The sequence below is a fragment of the Podarcis bocagei genome (assembly GCF_964188305.1).
Source record: "Podarcis bocagei genome assembly, chromosome: 13".
Lineage (NCBI taxonomy): Eukaryota > Metazoa > Chordata > Lepidosauria > Squamata > Lacertidae > Podarcis > Podarcis bocagei.
The window spans coordinates 3,389,863-3,409,531 of record NC_138138.1 but is presented as its reverse complement, the minus strand read 5'-3'; the positions used below and the strand labels follow the sequence as shown (position 1 = coordinate 3,409,531).

At 44.7% G+C, this 19,669-nt stretch overlaps 1 protein-coding gene across 2 annotated transcripts in view; it reads left to right on the top strand.

The window, feature by feature from the left end:
* The window catches only part of DDC (dopa decarboxylase), a 57,715-nt gene that overhangs the window by 26,118 nt on the left and 11,928 nt on the right, over positions 1 to 19,669 (top strand). For both annotated transcript variants that reach the window (XM_081168562.1, XM_081168563.1), the window contains exons 5-10: positions 1,309 to 1,443; positions 3,778 to 3,921; positions 7,329 to 7,395; positions 10,161 to 10,255; positions 13,347 to 13,414; positions 14,019 to 14,095. In XM_081168562.1, coding sequence (XP_081024688.1) covers positions 1,309 to 1,443; positions 3,778 to 3,921; positions 7,329 to 7,395; positions 10,161 to 10,255; positions 13,347 to 13,414; positions 14,019 to 14,095 — 586 coding nt within the window. The remainder of the gene's footprint in view (positions 1 to 1,308; positions 1,444 to 3,777; positions 3,922 to 7,328; positions 7,396 to 10,160; positions 10,256 to 13,346; positions 13,415 to 14,018; positions 14,096 to 19,669) is intronic.

Below are 19,669 nucleotides of genomic sequence, written 5' to 3'. Positions count from 1 at the left end.
TTGAGGCTGCTCACCATGGTAACCTTTATTTGCTTGCTGTGAAGTAAAAAGTATAATAGCCGGCTTACTTAGTATGTGTGTCATAAAAACCATCTTTCCCAGCAGCGCATTCAATGGGGGCGCCTCAGTTTCTCCACTCTGACATTTTATAGAGGCCTGATCCAGCCATAATTGCACAGCTAAGACCCACTGATTTCAATGGGAGGGATATAAGCAAGTGCTTAATGGCCTCTGAAATAAATAGTGTTCAAAAATGCTTAACTTTAACTACATTTAAAGTGTTTCTTGTCTCTATGCCTGTTGGCCTTCTCCTCCTGGAACTGGCTGAGGGTGCTTTCCCTCTAAACCAGAGCACCAATCAGCAAACCAGACGTCTGCCTCAGAGAGAAGGAATTCCTAATGTTGTGAATTTGAGTGGGGACAGACTCCCCATAATTTCTACATTCAGTGGATGGTCAGAGTTAGAGTAGACTCCTGAATTTAGCAAGGGCTGGGAATAACACTCCTAACTTCCCCAGGCTCTGCCAGGTGTAGAGGGAGCATGATGTCACCCCAGGAAAAGAGGGTTTCCTTTTCCAGCAGAGGTTTGGGGAGAAAGGGATGTGGGGGAGAAGGAGCAGGAAGTGGGCACAACCTCATGCTGGCTGCCTGGATCAGGCGATTGGGCTGCTGGGAAGGACAAGTCCCTCTTGGGACATACATGTTGTGAACTCTCTCTCCGTAAATTCAGGTTTAAAAGTGTGAATAAGCCATATTTCTAAGACACAGCAGACTCTGCTGCACCTTGATTTCCCCACAGAAACACAGCCCTGGGTGAGCACTTGGAACCTCCTGGAATCTTGCTGCCATTCAGCAGAGACTGGTGTGTGTGTGTGTGCAAGGCTGTTCTGAATGCTGCTAGACCACAAGGGTGAGCAGAATCCATAGTGGAAAAAGAACGTGTGTCTTTGTGTCAGAAAGGCACAAGCGGAAGGTCCCAGGTTCCATCTACGATGGCATCCCCAAGGAGGCCTTGGAGAGACTCCCTGCCTGAAATCCCAGAGAGCCATTGCTGCCAGGCAGTGTAGACTAAGCCAGGTGGACCTGTGCTCTGGCCTCGTAGAGGGAAGCTTCCTCGGTTTCTAAATTGCTTTTCACAAGAAATGCCTGTTTAATGAGGTGCTTCTGGCTGTGCTTCCCTTCCCCTGGCTTGCAGCACCCTAAATCTTCACCATGTTCTCTTCAGCTCAGCGGATCTTCTGCCACTGTCCTGTCTTGCTTTCCATTGGCTTGTCCTGCCCAACTGAGCCTCTCTCTCCTTCCCTGCAGGGCACGGCCAGCGAAGCTACCTTGGTTGCATTGCTTGCAGCTAGAACCAAAGCGATCCAGCGGGCGCAATCAGAAAACGGAATGCTGACTCAGGGAGACGTCATTGGCCGGCTGGTGGCTTATACCTCGGACCAAGTGAGTATGGAGACACTCTGAAGCAGGAATCACCAGCCCAGCACCTGCAGCTGCCACAGTGCCTGCAAAGACCTTCAGTGGCATCCATAGGCAGCGGCCCTCGACCCTGAGCTTTCGTATAGACATAGATATATAGATATACAGATATAGATATAGTTTTGTACCTGCTAAAAATAAAGTTATGAAGCAAAAAGTACAGGCACCCTTTTAAGCGATTTCTGTGATGGCTGCTCCCACCTGCCTGTGTTTTCGCCGATGTGTGAAGTCAGAACTGTATAAGTGAGTTCTTTGGACACCTGGCAGTGGGAATCACTGGAGTCCTAAAGGGCTGTTGTTTCTCCCTCAAGGGGTTTTCCCGCTTCTGTCTTATTTTCCATAAGTCCTTGGAATCGCCATAGTTTCCCCTTCCTTCCCTGCCCCTGGCAACCAGAATGGGCCTTTCCTATGGTGCGTCATCGGAGACCAGGTAGTCCTTTGAAGTTGTTTTCTGCATATAGAATCCCCGCTCCACACAAAAGGCAAATGTGAAAACCTGTGAAGAGGCTTAGATACGCTTCCACCTGTGCAGGAGCTGGAGACCATACACCTGTTAACAATTCACTATATAGTCAAGTATGCACCTCTATTCTTATTTGCTCTCTTTGTTTTAAAGGAGTCTTACCCCCCAGGTAAATGGGAACAAGATGCCAACCTAGGCTTTGGTTTAGAATTGGGGGATACAGGCTTCTGAATACAGGGTTCTTGTGCCTTTAACAGCTCTATGATAGGCAGAAATTCCACAGGTTAAGTCTTTTCAAGGATGGAAATAAAATTATGGGAAAAGCTTCACCATGACTGTGCTAATTTTGTTTCATGTCATGCATCTCGCATGGTAGTCACATTGAGTTATTCCATGCCCCAGTGGCAGCCATTTTTTGACTCTTCAACATTCAGAATATGTCCACTGGTCCAAAAAAGTTGGGTTGTGAACATAATGAATGGTATGAAAACTAGTCCTACTCTGATAGACCTATTGAAATGAATGAACATGGCTAACTTAGGTTCATTAGTTTCAGTGGGTCTACTCTGAGTGGGACTTAATTGGCTACAACCAATTTTCATCCACACACTGGCTTTTGAAGTGGCTCCTTGCACAAGCATACTTTTAAACAAGTGTGTGAAATTACCTATTCTTTTCTTGTAGAAAAAGAAGCTGATGAAAGGGGGATATAAGGTTTAAGGTCACAGAAACAGGACCGTTATGTATGCAGTGAAGCTTTTCCCCTGTTCTTTGAATTCCTCCTGGGCAGCCCCAGCCACGCAGCTTGAAATCAAGTGCACCTGCCCCCCCCCAAAAAAAAACCTTTGGATTGTAAATGCCTGATCCTCAATAAGGGATGACAGTCCGACTTGCCTGCTGAAGGTCAGGGGATTTTTATTTTGTCTGCACAAGGATTTGCCTTAAGATGTTTCTGACCTTTTAAGGCAGCCTGTTGCTGAGCTCACAGCTCCTTCTGCATTAAGTTCATAACTGGGTGACTCAGTAATCCAAAAGGAGAGACAGAAAATCCAACCTAAGGATTAATATCAGGTTTAACAAAGGTAGATGGTTTAGGAGAATCCAGGATTATGATAAACGGGACTGCTTTCTTTCTCTCTGAATATGGTTGCATCCTTAACAATATTTGGAAGAAGGGCATGTGTGTCTGTACTCCAGTTTCTCACTTGTCACGTTTTTGCTCCAACTGAGTCAGATCCACCTGCCCCTTTTAGGCCGCCTCCTCCGAGCATCTCCAGCTAGTGGTTACTAGCCTATACCAAAATAAAAAAATTCCTTCCAGTAGCACCTTAAAGACCAACTAAGTTAGTTCTTGGTATGAGCTTTCGTGTGCATGCACACTTCTTCAGATACCATGTGCATGCACACGAAAGCTCATACCAAGAACTAACTTAGTTGGTCTTTAAGGTGCTACTGGAAGGAATTTTTTTATTTTGACTATGGCAGACCAACACGGCTACCTATCTACTACTAGCCTATACCAGGTGGCTTGGCCAGTATTTTGGGGCTGTATTTTACTCAGAGTAGAGCTATCGAAGTTGCAAACATGACTAACATGCTGCAAATGGGAGGCTGAGACTCGGATTTATTTGCCTGTCTTCTTTTTAAAAGAGGTGTTGTGTTCTACAAGTTTAAACTTTAACATGTTTTGTCTGTGATGCCTCTTCCCTTTTTAAATTAATTAATTTTTTTAACAATAAGAACAAACACTTGTGTGAAGTAATAAGTAAATTCAATAAACTAAGCTTCTTATGCAAATATGTTTTTAAGACACATTTTCTCCCATTTCATTGCAGGCTCATTCATCGGTTGAAAAGGATGGCTTGATCGCTGGAGTTAAAACCAAGCAGCTCCCCACAGACGAGGCGTTCGCTGTACGTGGGTCAGCCCTAAGGAAAGCCGTAGACCAAGATAAAGCTGCTGGCCTCATTCCATTCTTTGTAAGTGCTGATAGCTCAAACTGCTGATACCTAGTGGCTGTAATGCCCAATGAATAAGTAGACAACTGGGGTTGCCAACCTGGGAACTGGCCGGCTTCTCGGGGCCTTTAACAGCACCCAGAAGGAGAGCAGCAGCTGCCATTTGAAGAAAAGCAAACTCCGGGCCCCCTCTCAGTTGCCAGCTGTATCTGCAAGAGGCAACCTGCTGTCCCTGCTCCTGATGTGATTACAATGTTGTAATATGGGTTACAAATTGGGTTAGAGTCATTGGCTGCTACAGACGCTGCATTAAAAAAAAACCCTTCCCCCTCCCAGGACAACAGATGTTTTTAGCTTTCGGCTGTGGATAAAAGGAGCTTCGAGGTCACACACACACAAGGTCACAGGAAAAGCAACCAGGAGAATGAAATATAGCTGAGCTTCATCTCTTGTGACAAGGCCTAAAGCCTGAGCTCCTTCTTGAGGCTTGTGCGTTACTGCATTTAGCAGCAAGAGGACATTGACACCAAGTTGCTGTAGCTTTCATTTGGATTTAGCTGTTTCCACTGAAATCAGTGTCTGGTCTGCCTACCGGGAGTGTGGACTCCTGGAGAGGTCACAGATATGTTGCTGCTCCCTGGCTCTTTTTGTGCCCGTGAACTAAGCCAGGATTTGGCTCTGAGCGCTCCCCAAACTTCGATTCATGGTTATTGTTGTTGTGGCAGTGGCATAGCGTGGGGGGTGCCAGGGGTGCCGGCCGCACCGGGCGCAACATCTGGGGGGGGGGGGCGCGCTCGCTGCCTCCGGAGTCGCCGAAGAGCCTCGGGCGCAGGCTGTAGCGGAGCCGCATGTCTCGCGGAACCGACGAGCTGTGCGCGCGTCCGGGCTGAAGGCGCCCGGCAGGCAGCGGCTCTCAGCGCTCGCTGCGGAGGACGCGCCAGGCAGCCCCTCCTCACAGCCCCGCCTCCGCCGGTGCTGCTGCAGCTGCTGGGCCGTTGCATTTTCCTCGCCTCTCTGCCCCTTTCCTCCTCCGGGCAAGCGGCGTCGTTTGGGCGCCAGCGGCAACTCGCAGGTTAGGGGTTAGGGGGGGCGCAAATTACTTGCCTTGCCCCGGGTTAGGGGGCGCAAATTACTTGCGTTGCCCCGGGTGCTGACAACTCACCCTACACCGCTGTGTTGTGGGCATGTTTATAGCCGACCTTTTCCCCTGACAGACACTCAAGGCAGCTTACAGATAAAAATAAAGAACCACTAAAACACATGAAAAACAGTCATTAAAAACAATTGAATGTTGAATGTTTAATTTGATAGAATGGTTAAGCTCCCTCCTCACTAACCAGAATCTTTCCCTATAGGAAAACCACTTGCAAAGCAGCACCCCACATAATTCACCCCCTTTGCTCTTGGTAGTGGGAGGTAGAAGAAAATGCAACTTCTCCTTCCTCTGCCCTCCTCTTGGCCCTGTGATAAATTGGGGCCTTTTAAAAATATATAATTAAATATTAACCCAACTCCCTGAATTAATTTGGGACTGGATCTGGGGTGGGTGGTCCCTGGGTCCAGGGTGGGTTGGTCTGCTGGCCCCCAACCTGAATCAGAGCCGCAGGGCAGAACAAGTGGTCTGTACACAGCCCTAGTATTTATGTTGTCCAATAACTAAGGTTCTCTGGGCAGCTTTAAGTTTTATGCAAAAATAAAACCATAAAATCTAAGGGAGCATAAAACCAGCAGTAGAAGATAACCACCGTTTCAAAAAGCTGACACCATAAAGAAAGATCTGAACTTCAGAGCCATCCAAAGTGTCCTTGAGTCACAAACGAAGAGATTGAAAAGCCTGGGGAAATGAAAAAGTCTTTATCTGGCATGGAAAGACCACAACGTAGATTCTAGGCAAGCCTCTTTGAGGAGGGGTCCCATGACTGGAGCAGCACCACTGAAGAGACACGATAGAGTCACCGCTGAGCCAAATCTTTTGCCCCTTTGTCATCTCTAGCCAGTAAATTCGTTGGAGCAAGCATTATACAAAACCTGTCTGAGCGGAGATGGCAGTTGGGCAGGAAAAGAGAGTTTGCCAAAGCAAGGAGCAGCAACAAAAGCAATAAAAATAGTTCATTGAATGTCAGGTTTCAGCCCAGCCCCAGTTGGGAGCCTCCTCAGAGGAATGTGGGAATTAGATTCTCCTTCCCATTTAGCGCTATGTGAAAGGAAGAGTCTGGGTCGTTTAACCCTTTCGTTTGTTCCCTTCCTACAAAAATTACACAAGACCACTGTCTTTTAAAGTTTAAATAACAAATAACTTTTACTCAGTGTGCAGGCAGCTCCCCATTTATCTGGGGCTTATGTTCCAAGGCACCGCACACATTGGTGAAATCACATATAGGTAATTGAAAACCATTGAAAAGGCCTGCAAACACCCCGTTCTGCCCTTTTAGTGACGTTTCAGTGACGTGTTTATGATGTTTCTGAGTCACTTCTGGGTTTGGTACAATGTGCGTATATATGGTCGCACACAGACTGAATGCGCGTGAATGGGGGCTGCCTGTACTTGCACTTGGTGGATCAAATATACAAGGCAGGGAGGTGTTTCTTATCTTAATGATACATCTTACGTAGATTTGTATCTAAGACAAAAACTGTTACAGATGGACTAACTCTGAGACAGACAGTGACGTGACAACAGGACAGACCTGCTGCTCAGGTGCGCTAACAGCTGAGATAGTTCACAGCTGCCAAAACTGCCCCAAATGACATCACGGCCTCTGGCAGAAGGTGAATGATGTCACAGAGTTATATCTGGGAATGCTATGGCCCTTGTGAGCATTCACCTTTCACTTAGCATTTCGGATGCTTTCAGCCGACAAGGAAGACCAGGGGAAGCAGAAATGTCCAGCAGATCTCGACAACCTGGGAAGAGGGGGAAGGGACATGGAAGCACCTGCCTGGATTGCGTTCTGGCGGAGAGCCTGGAAGGAGTGGAACCTCCAGATCCCATCCAGATCCTTCCAGATCCCATCTCAGCTTTCTTAAGAGGTCCAAAGCAAAGCTTTTTTGACCTGGGGAAAGGGGCAGAGCTTCAGAGATCTGGGTCATGGTACATGTTCCAATAGTTCTTTTGAATTTCACAAAACTGGACCCATATTAGCTGAAATTATACTTAATGTGGAGCCAGTCTGGACTTGTTTTAGCTGAAAATACCACCACTACTCCCAAACATGCACAAATGCGTATGCACACGCACGCACACAAGATCCTCAGATTTTGTATTGGGAAATGCTGCATGAAATTAGTTTGTATTAGTTCTATGCAGCTAATCTTGTACTTTCCCAAAGAATGCTGAAAGTTTTGGTTTTGGTTTGCTGATGGCTGATTCTCTCCTTCAATTAGATTTATTTTGTTGTTGTTGTTGCTTTTTGTTTTTGGTCCTGTAGTTTTGTGCAACACTTGGAACCACAACATGCTGCTCCTTTGACAAACTGTCAGAACTGGGTCCTATTTGTAAGTCAACAATTATTTATTTTGTCTCAGAGTTGGAAAAATATTGCTATAAATGAGCTACCATTTAAATTCCAATAAATTTCACTTGTCACATCATTAAATACAGTACTTTCAGTGAGATGTGCTCATATTGTTTAATTAAACAAACAAACAAACAAATAAACAGGGTTTGTTTGAATTTAGTATGTTGTCAAACCTGTTCCATCTGGGAGCAGAATGAAACCATTACCCTGGAGACCTGCCTCTTCTCTGAAAAACGTCCCTGAGTTAGCTCCTTCCTGTTCTATTGCAAGTTTGTACCTGGATTCACAGCCAACACTCATGTATGTTCATATACATACTGCTGAGAGGTTTAGAATCTTTTGCTGCAGTTATGACTTGTGCTTGCTATGGATGTGTGTTAACCCTTAATCTTATGCCCATGAGAAGCTCTCCCACAGAGGACTGAAAAAGCTTAGTTTATTCTGTGAGATAGGAGTGACAATATATATATAAATGCTGCTTCAGACAGCCAAGTTATAATCTAAACAGGTAGCAAATTTTACAATACATACACACCTTGATTAAAGAGTAAAAGATCCCCTAACTATTCTAAAATGCCTGCAGAAACATGGGCAGGACAATTTTGCCATAAACCCCCACTAGAAGTGGAAAGGGGTGGGGAAACAAAGTATAAAGGTAAAGGGACCCCTGGCCATTAGGTCCAGTCGTGACCGACTCTGGGGTTGTGGCACTCATCTCACTTTACATGCCGAGGGAGCCAACGTTTGTCCGCCGACAGCTTCCGGGTCATGTGGCAGCATGACTAAGCCACTTCTGGAGAAACCAGAGCAGCACACGGAAACACAATTTACTTTCCCGCTGGAGCGGTACCTATTTATCTACTTGCACTTTGACGTGCTTTCGAAATGCTAGGTTGGCAGGAGCAGGGACCGAGCAATGGGAGCTTACCCCGTCGCGGGGAATCAAACCACCGACCTTCTGATCGGCAAGCCCTAGGCTCTGTGGTTTAACCCACAGCACCACCCGCATCCCTTATAAGGTACTTTATTACAAAGTGTACCTGTCCTTAAAGCTAAACAGATGTGTGCTGAGTCCTGGCCAGTGCTGGGTCAGTTCTGTCATGTTGGAGCCAGGAGAGCTCACTAGCCTTTGAATCTAAAGGTTTTTTAAAATACCTTTTTGCCAAGGCATGCCAGTGGGGAGGGGACTGTGAACTGAGTGATTTCTACAATTTCCATAATTCCTTCCAGAATAGTGAGAAAATGTTAAAACTGGCCATCCAGTTTGCTTAATAAAGGGTGAAGGACTTGTGACAGTGAGCCATTATTTGAATCTGGCCGTCTTTGTCTGCTACCTGCCTTCAAATCACCTTTGAGGAGTTGAGTATCCTGTATTTGATAACTAAATTTGCAGGTGTTAATCTTTAGGTCAGGCGTGTGTGAATTCAGGATATGCCTGCGTGCCTTTTAGGGGCCTGGAAGTTCCAGAGTCACCAAAGTTTCATCATGGAGAGTCTCATGCCATGTTAGTTATGTCCCGGTGCGCTGCCTCGCCCCCATGACAGAGGGGTCCCAGGCCATGCTGCTGTCACTGCAGTGGGTGTGAGTGATGTTGGCACGCCCTGCTGTGTGTTTGTGTCACCGCGTAGAATTTTTGGGGGCCCCCTGCCCCTTCATTGAACATTTGTGGGTGCCTGGGCCCCTGGCCCTGCATGGATGGTGCCTGTAGTTATGTCAGTCTTATACTCCTGCCATGATCTGCAGAGATAAACCAGATCGGAAGCTCAGATTCACACAACCTTTTCACAGTTTCCCCTCTGCTCCATCACTGCCCATGTACAGTGAACAGTTTAAACATTTTCCTCAGTCTTGTACTCCCTGTTGCAGGGAGACTTACATTTTCTCAGCCCTGGATATGCAATATATATTGTGTCTGGAAAAATATGACCTATCCACATAGCCCCTTCCAACTCTACGATTCTGTGACAGCCCATTTATTGTTATCTAGAAGAGAGTTGTGCACCAATGAAGCAAGCAGCCACTGTATTGCCTTGGATATGTCGTGGGGAGCATCATTTCTGAGCTCTTCTGTGTCTTAATTAGGGTTCTTAAAATATATTTATGCTTTAAAGGCATAAAGAAGAAGAAGTAAGCATCAGCAAGACTGCCCTATCCCAGCAGTGTTCCTCCACTTTGGGATTCTGTAACTTTAACATAAACCAATAAAGTAAGATAGTTATCTGAAGTCTGCGTCTTCTCCCATTCTGTCACAGGATCACATATCTACTCTGAAAATGTGTAAAGTGTTAGGTTAGCTCTGCTTATAAGCCACATTTCCACATAAGGCCTTCAAAGCCACTTACAGACTAAAAACAAGCTTGGAAAAACACAGGAAAAATATTTATTTTATAACAAGACTGGTCCCCCCCAACTTTTTAATGTGGATATTCTGTTGCAGAAAAAGATTAGAGTTTTTTAGCACCTTAAAAATTAGTCCATGAATCTTTGGTGGCATAAGCTTTTGTCGCAAGATGACTCTGTGCTCACTGCTGCCTTGTGGCTCCACTTCCTAACCATTTTGATCACCCTCTAGAATTAGCATGTCTCCTTTAGAACATTGCAGCATTTTAGATTAGCTGCATTATGCAGAAATACTTTTTTAAAAATGACATTTAGAAACCTGCAACCCAGCCCTACCCTCATTACTGATTTTTCAGTTAGGTGGGTTATTAAAAATTGTTCATACAATTCCCCACCTTCTAGGTAATGAGGAGAATATTTGGATGCATGTTGATGCAGCCTATGCTGGGAGCTCATTCATCTGCCCCGAATTCCGCCACCTTCTCAATGGAGTGGAGGTAAGCAAGAGTAATGAAAACTCAAAATGAAATCCAGGCAGAATCATTAGCTGCTAATAACCTGATTTTACAACTTTTATCTTCATGCACATGTCTGACGCAGCGGAAGAATGGGTGGCTGGGCAAGGTTTTGCTTCCGTATTTTTCTCTTCCTTATGCAGCTAAAAATACCCTGGCATTCTGCCTCCCGGCCTCTATGTATGACGGGCAGTTAGGATCACACCTTCCTGCCCTGGTGCACCTGTTCTGCCAGTACCTTGGGGTCCTTTCCCTTTCCCTTTATGAGCATATTGGTAAAGTCCAGAGTACACACACCTGAATTATGCAATCAGTCTTCCAGATAAAACTTGTGGATCAGCTTTGTTATTTGAGGTCTAAGCATATTGGATTTTGTGTATCTACAACCTATTCAAACATTATATCATTGTGTTAACACCTGGTAATCTTGGAGGGTGAACAGGGAAGGGGGGGCAAACATTCACCCCAAGTCCAACAACCTCTCAACTGTAGCTGATGCTCTTCTTGAAGCTGGAAGAAACAAATTAAAATTTCCAAAGGCTCCTTTAGACGTGGTTCTGGTCAGTTGCATAGGGGCTCTGGAATATCTCCTAGAAGTACAATTTGTAGAGGGTGCGTGCAGTCCCTATTGCTATTAAGCTACACATGGCACCTGCAAGGGAGCCAAAGAGCTTGCAAACTACATTTTAACAGATGGGGGGGGGCAAAATGAGAGGAGGGCCGAGAAGTAAAGGAAAAGTGTGTGAAACAGACTTTGATTGATTTGAGACAGCGGCTGGATTACTGGCTTGGGTAGAAGAAGCCGCCGTTGTCAGCCCTGAGCCTGTTGAACTCAGTTGCTGACGCTTATTCTGCCTTTTTGCTATCACCGCCTGCCGCTTCTTAGCTACCAGTGTAATTGTTGCAAATAAAGAGACTGGCAGAAAAGCAAAGGAAGACTTTCCCTGGTCTCTTGCTGGACTCTCTCCTCTGAACCTCCCTCTGCTTGCAGAAGGGAGATGGGGAAGGTTGCCTTTCCATCCTGATTAGCTATGGAAATATTTTCAAGCAATTATCTGAAACAACATGATCATTTAGTGACCGCTTTCCTCATCTGCATGTGTTTTGAAAACCTCAGGAGAATACATTCCAAATGCAGAACGGGGAAACTGAATAGTATGTGCAGAATCACCAAAGGGCATTCTGTTTCACGTACTGTATAAATGATAGGTGACTTTTCATTTTTTCAGTAATGCTGGGCTGCTTTTCATGTGCATCCTTAGATAAGGGCAATGCAATTTCCTGAGTCTCTTTCCAGACTGCCAGATAAACTCCTGGTCTTCCTTGACATTAAAGGGGGAAATATATTACTGTTTGCTGAATGTACCTAAATAATGCCAGTGTGTACGAGCTAATAAATGAAAAGAAGCAAAAAAGCCCTAGCCAATAAAGCACCCTCCTTTCTCGTTTTTATCAGCAAAGCTTGCTGTAATTTCCTGTGCAGGTTTCACTGGCTCCTGAAGGAAATGAATCATCACTTCCATGGTGTTTCAAGCGTCAGTGTGGCAACCATTCAACAAGTCTAAATAGATGCCCTCCCTCTAGCCATATGGCCTCCCTCCCCCCCCCCCCACCTCACAATACTGCTTCACAAAAGGCCTGCATGCAAATGGAGACGCTGATGCCACTGGGCTGCAACTGGCTAAAACAGAGATATCCTGGTGTTGCAAAGCACCATACCATTTTTTTCTTCATATACATTCAGAAACCACAAAATCAACCTACATTATTATTTGTTAACTTTGCAGAATGGATAGTTTCTTTCCGCTTCCTTTGCTACATGTGGAAATCCTTGGGGGGGGGGGGGGGAGAGCTGCAACTCTGTTGGTCCTGGTGGCTCACTAAGGCAGGAGGGACCCTGCGGCTGGCAGCCAGAGGCTGGAGTGGGTGGCAGAGATGCAGGTGATGGTGGCAGGGGCACATCGGAGCACCCTTTTCTTCTGACCCAACTGCAGCAGTGTTGTTAGGGGACTTGAGATCAGGAGGGTGACAAAAGTGGGAAGGGAGAGGAAGAGGTGGGGCGAGTGGAGGATTTCATCTTGGAAAGTGCTGCTTCTTTTGCTTCCAGCACAAGCTTCCATCCTTCCTGCCCAGGGCCTGCCTTTCCTTGCCACCTGGCCCCTGACAGCCCCAGATCATTCTGGGTGCCGTGACCCAACCTGAGGTGATCCAGGATTGTCTCCACCTAAGTCAGGCAAAACCCGGATCCCCACAGATTGGCCTGATTTGGTTCAGGATTCAGCCTAATCTGGTGCAAGCGCCACAGAACGCATTGAAGTGTGGGATAACATGAAAACCTCATGTTATACTCAGCCCTGGAGCCTGCGTGCTGAGCAGGCCTTGTCCCCCAAGCAAGACAGAGACCTGAAAATCTCTTTTTGTCTGGGTTTTCTTGGCATAGTAAGGACTTTTAAGCTCTCTGTTTTTCTTATCAGGCAAAGTCTGCATAACATGCTGGCTCTGGAAGCTTGGGGGGTGATCACGAGATCTCAGGGGAACTCGGACGCCCCTGAGAGATCTTGTGAGATCATCCTAGAGCCTGTGCACTGCGTGGAGAGCTTAAAATCTGTCTCTGCACTGGGAAAACTTTCAACTTGTGCAATTTCAACCATTTTTCTCCATGGTTGTTCCCCAAATCCAGAAGTGCAGAGCGAATTCCTAATTTCTTAAGCTTCTCCCCTAGATCTCCGCTTTAATGCATATGAAGTATATTGTGCAAGTTAAATGCACATGAGAAGTGATTGTATTGTACTTTGAAATTGATGAATAGAATCATAAATAAAACCTTCAGAATATGAAGAGGGCTTCACCAACCCACCAACCCATCAACCAAAACCTCTTAATAACGGAGTTGTTCTTCAAAATCCCCGTCTGTGAATGCTACTGTTGAATTTCACCAGAATTCTCTAAATATTCCAATAATTGATGAAAGCTCCTCACAGACAAACTGGAAAATCTGTCAAGGCTCTCAAGTTAGAAATATTGACCTGGTGGTTGTAATCATTTTCCTGATGGTTTTTTTAAATCCTTTCAGTTTGCAGATTCATTTAACTTCAACCCACACAAATGGCTCTTAGTAAATTTTGACTGTTCTACCATGTGGTAAGTATGAAGTGCAAAAATGAAGAGTTTGCATGTAATGTTAAACCATTATTTAATGAACAAACCTTTGGCTCAAGCCATAAGATATTCTGCAGATAATCAAAGTAACTAAGCTAAGAGGTTTAGCCAGATCCCATTTCTTACTCCTGATTAACATCACAATGTAATGTGATGTGTGGACCAGGGCTGTGAACGTACTACTCCTATAAAACACATTCTAAACACATCTTCCTCTCAAATAATTCTAGGACTGGAGTTTGTTTAGGGTTGCTTGGAATTGTGATTGTGGGGCATCGTGCTACCAAGGTTTATTACACTTGAAATGAATTTGAAAGGAAGTCTAGGAAAAGTATATGCTAGTTTCAGATACAAAGTAGTTGAAAAAATGATGTTTCATTAGGTTAAATTCTACGTTAATCAAATCCGACACAAGAACAAAGCATCTGGTGTCTGCATGATTTGCATATGACTTGGGCCCTTCCATTGCACATAAATTAATGAGGGGTCAAATTTTAATCTGCAATCAAAGCTTTTATATATTTTACTCATGACAGAAGTAGCTGGTAATGCAATGGCAAATAATCCAAAGTCAATATTTTTTCAGGGTGAAGAAGAGAACAGATTTAACCTGTGCCTTTAAAATAGACCCTGTTTATCTGAAGCATGCCCATCAAGAATCAGGTAAAGTGTTTTATCTTTTCCCTAACTTGAAAATAGTTTTTGGCTGTCAAAGTTCGTTTCAGTTCAGATACTTCCAGCACAGTATTTCAAAATGGTAAGAGTTTCCCATTTTTTCTTCAAAACATGTGTTAGCCAAGTATGTAAATCAAGTTTACATGAGTTCAGAAAATTGCCTGATTTTACAAGTGTCCAAAGAAATGGACAAAGGAGGGGAACAACTCTCTGATTTTGTGTTCAGTCAATAATGAGGATTAAAATGACCACTGCCACTTTTGAAAGAATGCAGAAGATGTTTGCGGTGCATAAAAGGGTGGATAGGGTATGTTAAGGGAGAAGTGAAGCGATGAATATTTTGATTCCGAGAGTCCATTACAGGGGGATATGTTTTGTTGCAAACTGTAGGACTCTCTTGAGCAGCCAGGCAGCTCAATTGCCCAATTGCTCATTGTTCCGGTCAGGTTTGATTGCCTGTTGTTGAGAGAATGAAGCCTGGAACCACCCTCCCCCTGCCCAGGTGGTGAGTGATTGCACAACAGAAAGTAGGGGGGAAATCTTGTTGCGGTGAAGAAGGGGTGATGTGTTCAGGTACTGGACATGCCGCTCCTGTTGCTAGGTGAGGAACAATTGCCAGGATAGCAATGAGGAATAGTAGGCCTCATATTTTATTTTTGTTTTATTTATGATTTATGATTTTCATTTATATACATTTCATATAGTTTTATAATCATCCTAACCATTCAAAACTCGACTTCCTTCCTCCTCTTCCTGCGGTTCCTTAAATTTGTTTTTCACATTTCCTGCATACTCTAACTTAACTTATTCTTTTATTTATCTACTTTAAATATATACTCTTATGAAACTGCAGGTTATTACAATAATCCTGCTAATGTCCTTATCTGTTTACAGTAGGCCTCATATTTTTGCTCATTCTCTTTATGAAGCATTTCCTCTACCATGAACAAGTCTATTGCCTTCACAACAGGTTCAGTCCATTTCAGTGATGGCTAGAATGAGCCAGCAGTGATGTTTCCAACATCTTTCTTGAAGCATTTCAGCTCAGGGATGGGCAGAAGGTAGACTCTGATACACTAGTGGAGCAGCTACTGTTTGCCTGTGGCTGGGATTCTTGCAAGAAATGCTAGATTCAGGCTCCTTTCATCCTAGAACCCTTTAGTGCTGCTAAAGTGTGGCTTTTCTCAACTCAGCTGGAAGCAGGATTAAAATGAGGATTCCAGTCAAACACTTAATATTGTTATAGATTTGGGGGGACCCTTCCTAAACCTTATAAATTAATAAATGGTAGGATTTTGGTTACTTGGAAAGCCACTTCCGGCCTGCCCAGTAGGTGGTGTTGCGGGCTTCATGCCCACCCCCACGTGAGCGGGGGCTGGTTTCAGCCCCCGCGAGAACAGGGGAATCCCGGCTGCGTCTACCCCCCCCCCAGCCAGCCAATCAGCCTATTTAGGGCTGACGCAGAGGGGGCTCGCCCTCTTTTTGCCGGCTAGCCCCCACGTTTTCCCACCCTCCCTCCCTTTAGGTAGGCTTTAGGTAGGCTCTGACTTTGCTATGGACTTCGGTCTGTCGTCGCAAGGGGCATGGTAGGAATTTTTCCCAATTGGCAATTTACAGCCATTTGGTTTTTCGCCTACCTCGTAGCAACTCGTCACAACTCTTCGGCATTGGCAGTAGGCATTGGTAAGAAGGGGTTAAGAGGATGTGGGGGGGAACGCCATCACCTCCCCCCAGTGAGCGAAGGGTGGTCCGTTAAAGGACTCCAGGGCGCGTGGCCCTGTCCGAAGCCTATGGAGGTGAGGGCCAAAGGCACGCCCCGAGCAGTGACCCGGGGGAGCTCCTAGTTGACGTGCCTCAGCAGGAGACTCCCCCAATATAGTGTTAACCCTTCCCCGTGTCTCCAGCAAATGGGCTGGAGCCGGATAGTCGATAGGACCAATGCCTAAGCCTATGCCTCTCATTCCTGAATTCAATAAAGTTGTGGCCTAATTCGCCCATTTAACCTTAAACTATGGTGTCTCGTGTCTTTATTTACCCTGGGGGGGGGGCGGGAACTCGCCATGCAATATGGGTGAAAGTACAAGCTGCAGAACTGTGTCAGATAAGGAATCCCTGGGCTGGCTTATGCAAACCAGCCTGGCTGGCCTAGCAAAGAGCAAATCTATTAACATGACAAAAGGTGTTGATAGACCATCTGAGAAGAATCCTTTGGCCTGGGGAGACAGACGTTGCCAAGGTGATGGTGTGTGGGTGTGGGTGTGTTTGAGATAACAGGAAACGGAGAGTCTTGAGCAAGGGTTGCTGGGAAGAAGAAGGAGGAAGGAAAAAAGACCAGTGTGAATCTACACTGGTTGGTTATAACATTCAAAATGCATTATAAAAATGTAATTCCAGAGGGTGCTGTAGAGCAGCAACCCATTGGCAATGGGAAATTGCATTGAGAGCTATTTTTTTTTTTAAAAAAATAGCCTTTAATAGCGTTTTTACAGATCAGTGTAGATCCAGCCTCAGATCCATCTTGGGCAGGCTGGCTGCAGAGATGACTGGGAGAAATGCCTTGGACTCCAGGGTTGTGCTGCTGTGGGGACAAGCCCCTCTTGAAATGACCATGCCGTAAGGTCTGGACTCCCTCCATGCAGACTGAAGGTGTAAATAGGTGAATAAACCATATTTCTTAAAGCTAAGACAGTCTCCGCCATGTCTCAATTCTCCAAAGGAACACAGATACTGGGTGATCGCCTGGAACCCCCTAGGATCTTGCTATCACTCAGCAGAGAGTGTGGGTGCACCCATCTTTTGTAACAATAAGTTGTCATATCACCCAACAACTTTTCTTGTTACTTATTTACAGAGGGGAGGCTTTAATAGCTAATTCCCACTGGTAATTTCTTTCAATTTTTTAGATGTGAAGTAGTCCCATTTTATGATGAAACAAATGGAGTAATAATAATGGCAATAATGAAAGGGAACTGGGAATTAATCCTCCCCCTTTGGGAACAGAAGCTAACACTGGGGAAATTAAAAATGGCTACTTGAAGGGTAATTAATAGGCCATTAGTTACTAATCTTCTGATCAAACTGATCAGGAAGCAATGAAACAAGAAGTGCTGAATTCAGGACACAGAAGCCTTTCAGAGTTTCACTCGTGTTCTCCTGACTATACACAGGATTTGCTTTAGATTAGGCATGAAAAACACAGGAGGATAGCGCAAACCCCTCTGGAATGTAAGAGGAGGAAAGTGACATCAACTGGGTGCTTCATAAAAATTGAGCGGACAAAAGATGACAACTCCAAAGAAAAGGATTGCTGTAGACGCAGCTGACATGAACGCTGGGCTCTCAAAGGGTCTTCTGATGTTCTTAGGTGGGAATGAAAATTTGGGATCCTAGTATAGATTAGTTCTGGGATTTCAAGTCTCCACCTTGTAAATTTGAATCGGGTTCAGAGGACTATGGGGGTTTGGGGGTTCCAGTAAAACCTAAGTAGGCCCATGCAGAACGGAAACCAGTCTGTTCCAGGTTGAGCTCACCTGATATGCAGACCAGCCATTTCATTGATTGTTATCTGTGCAGCAGGGCATTTATTGCGCTGGCTCTCAGAGAACCAGCGATTAGTTGTCTTGAATAACAAAATCACTTGCAATTTGATGGTTAATTTCCTCTTAACAGGTCTTAATGAAAATGTTAAAAAGCACAGCACCAGAGCCCAGCCTCAAGGCGCGGCTGCTTAGCTTCCCCCATATGATAACGGATACTCTCCCTTCTGCTTCGCTGCCGAAGGCTAATCTAAAGTATATTTGCCTTTTTCTGTCCAGTGCTTGGCAATAATTATAATAAGGTGTGTCATTTACATTATTTTAATCTAAGAGCTGGAGTCAACTCACTTTGGGGGTTTTGGTGGACCCTCTAAGTGTGGATGACACAGAACAGCTGTAGGCTTTCTGGAGTGAGAGGAAGGACTGGCCGTCTCATTGCTGGATATGATTCTGAAGCTTACAACATTTATTGTATTTAAGAAGGATATTGACAAGCTGGAAGAGTGTGCAAAGGAGGGCGACCAAGATGGTCAAGTGTCTGGAAACAAGCCTTTAGTGTTTTTGTGTGAATTTCTCTTAAAACTACATACAAAAATGTGTTTATTAATGAAGGTATACATTTTTGCAAGCAATTTCTCCCAATTTTGGCATTTTTTGCCTACTCTTTTCACTATTACATTCCTTTTTAGGCACATTTTATTCTAACCTGCATTTTTTAAAAAGACTCTTTGGATAGAGAACTGCAGTGAAAAAATTGGATAAGTGTGAATTTTGAAGGATGGCTCTGTTTTGGTTCTTACATTGCTTTGGAATGTGCAGATTTGATAAATTGAGCTTCACATGCAAAAATAAATCAAATTTCTTCCCCACCTCAAAGTCCACCTCATGTCAATCTATTTTTATAAAATGTCTTGCCTTTCCCTTCTTTCATGTAAAATTTTCAGAATTGTGCTTAATGCTTTTTAGTACCTGCCATTTAGAGTTTATTCATTTTCTTTGCACCATATTCAACTTCAGCTTGAAATAGATATTCTTCAGTCCTGACAGAGACATTTGACTAGCCTCTTAGTTCTCCTCTTCAGCTGAAATGAAGCCTTTGCACTTGCAGTTGCTCCCACTTCTTCTGCTGGCCTTTCTCTCTCTCTCCCTCTCTTGCTCCCCCTTTTTGCCTAAATTTAGACTGCCTGTTCCTAAAAGCAAGCACCATCTTGGTTTACAGAAAGTGCCCTGAGCACTTACTGCTGCTATAAAAATACACCATGGGGCCAGATGAACCAGTAGCCATGCAGTAAAGATGTTTTATAGGAAAATTTATTACGAACCCCCAAATTTGGGATTATCTCCAAACCTGTGCCAAAGTTCTGTAGTTTTTTGCAGCATTTTGCAGCACCCCACAAACTGAGCAAATGATACATCAAACACAGGGTTCATATTTAACTACAAATCCCCCAAATTTGGGATCCAACTGCAACAGTTTGGCACTGGCTTGGGGGGGGGGATCCCAAATTTGGGGGTTTGTAGTTTATGGGCGATGTTTTATGTTTTTGGAACAAACCCTGAGCTCCTGGAATAGGCCCTGCCATTTCCCTAGGGAAAGGGTTATCAATCAGTTGATCCTCGCCTCTTCCATAACAGCTTCTTTTGAAAGTACCCTTTGCTGGGAAAGTAACAAAAAACCAGGAAAGCTTCTTTGAAGCGGCAACAGGAGCCTAATCGAATTCTAGGTGCAGTTGGAGGGCTACAGCTGACAAAGTTGACATAATGAAAGCCCAGAAGGTAAACCAAAGTGGGGTGGATTTGTTGTTGCTTTTTTGTCTGTCTGCTTGTACGGAGTACTTCCATAATTGCCAAGCAACTCTGTACTGGAAGGGAAAATCCATATTTTGTCTGATGCTGTAATTTTGTGTCAATTTGCATTCTCGAATCAGGGATTGTTTTTGACTTCCTGGCAGCCAAAGGATGGCAGTCGGGTGGCAGCGAGGGAGGGATTCGCCTTTGTGCTGTATGATAAATGCCCCATGTGCAG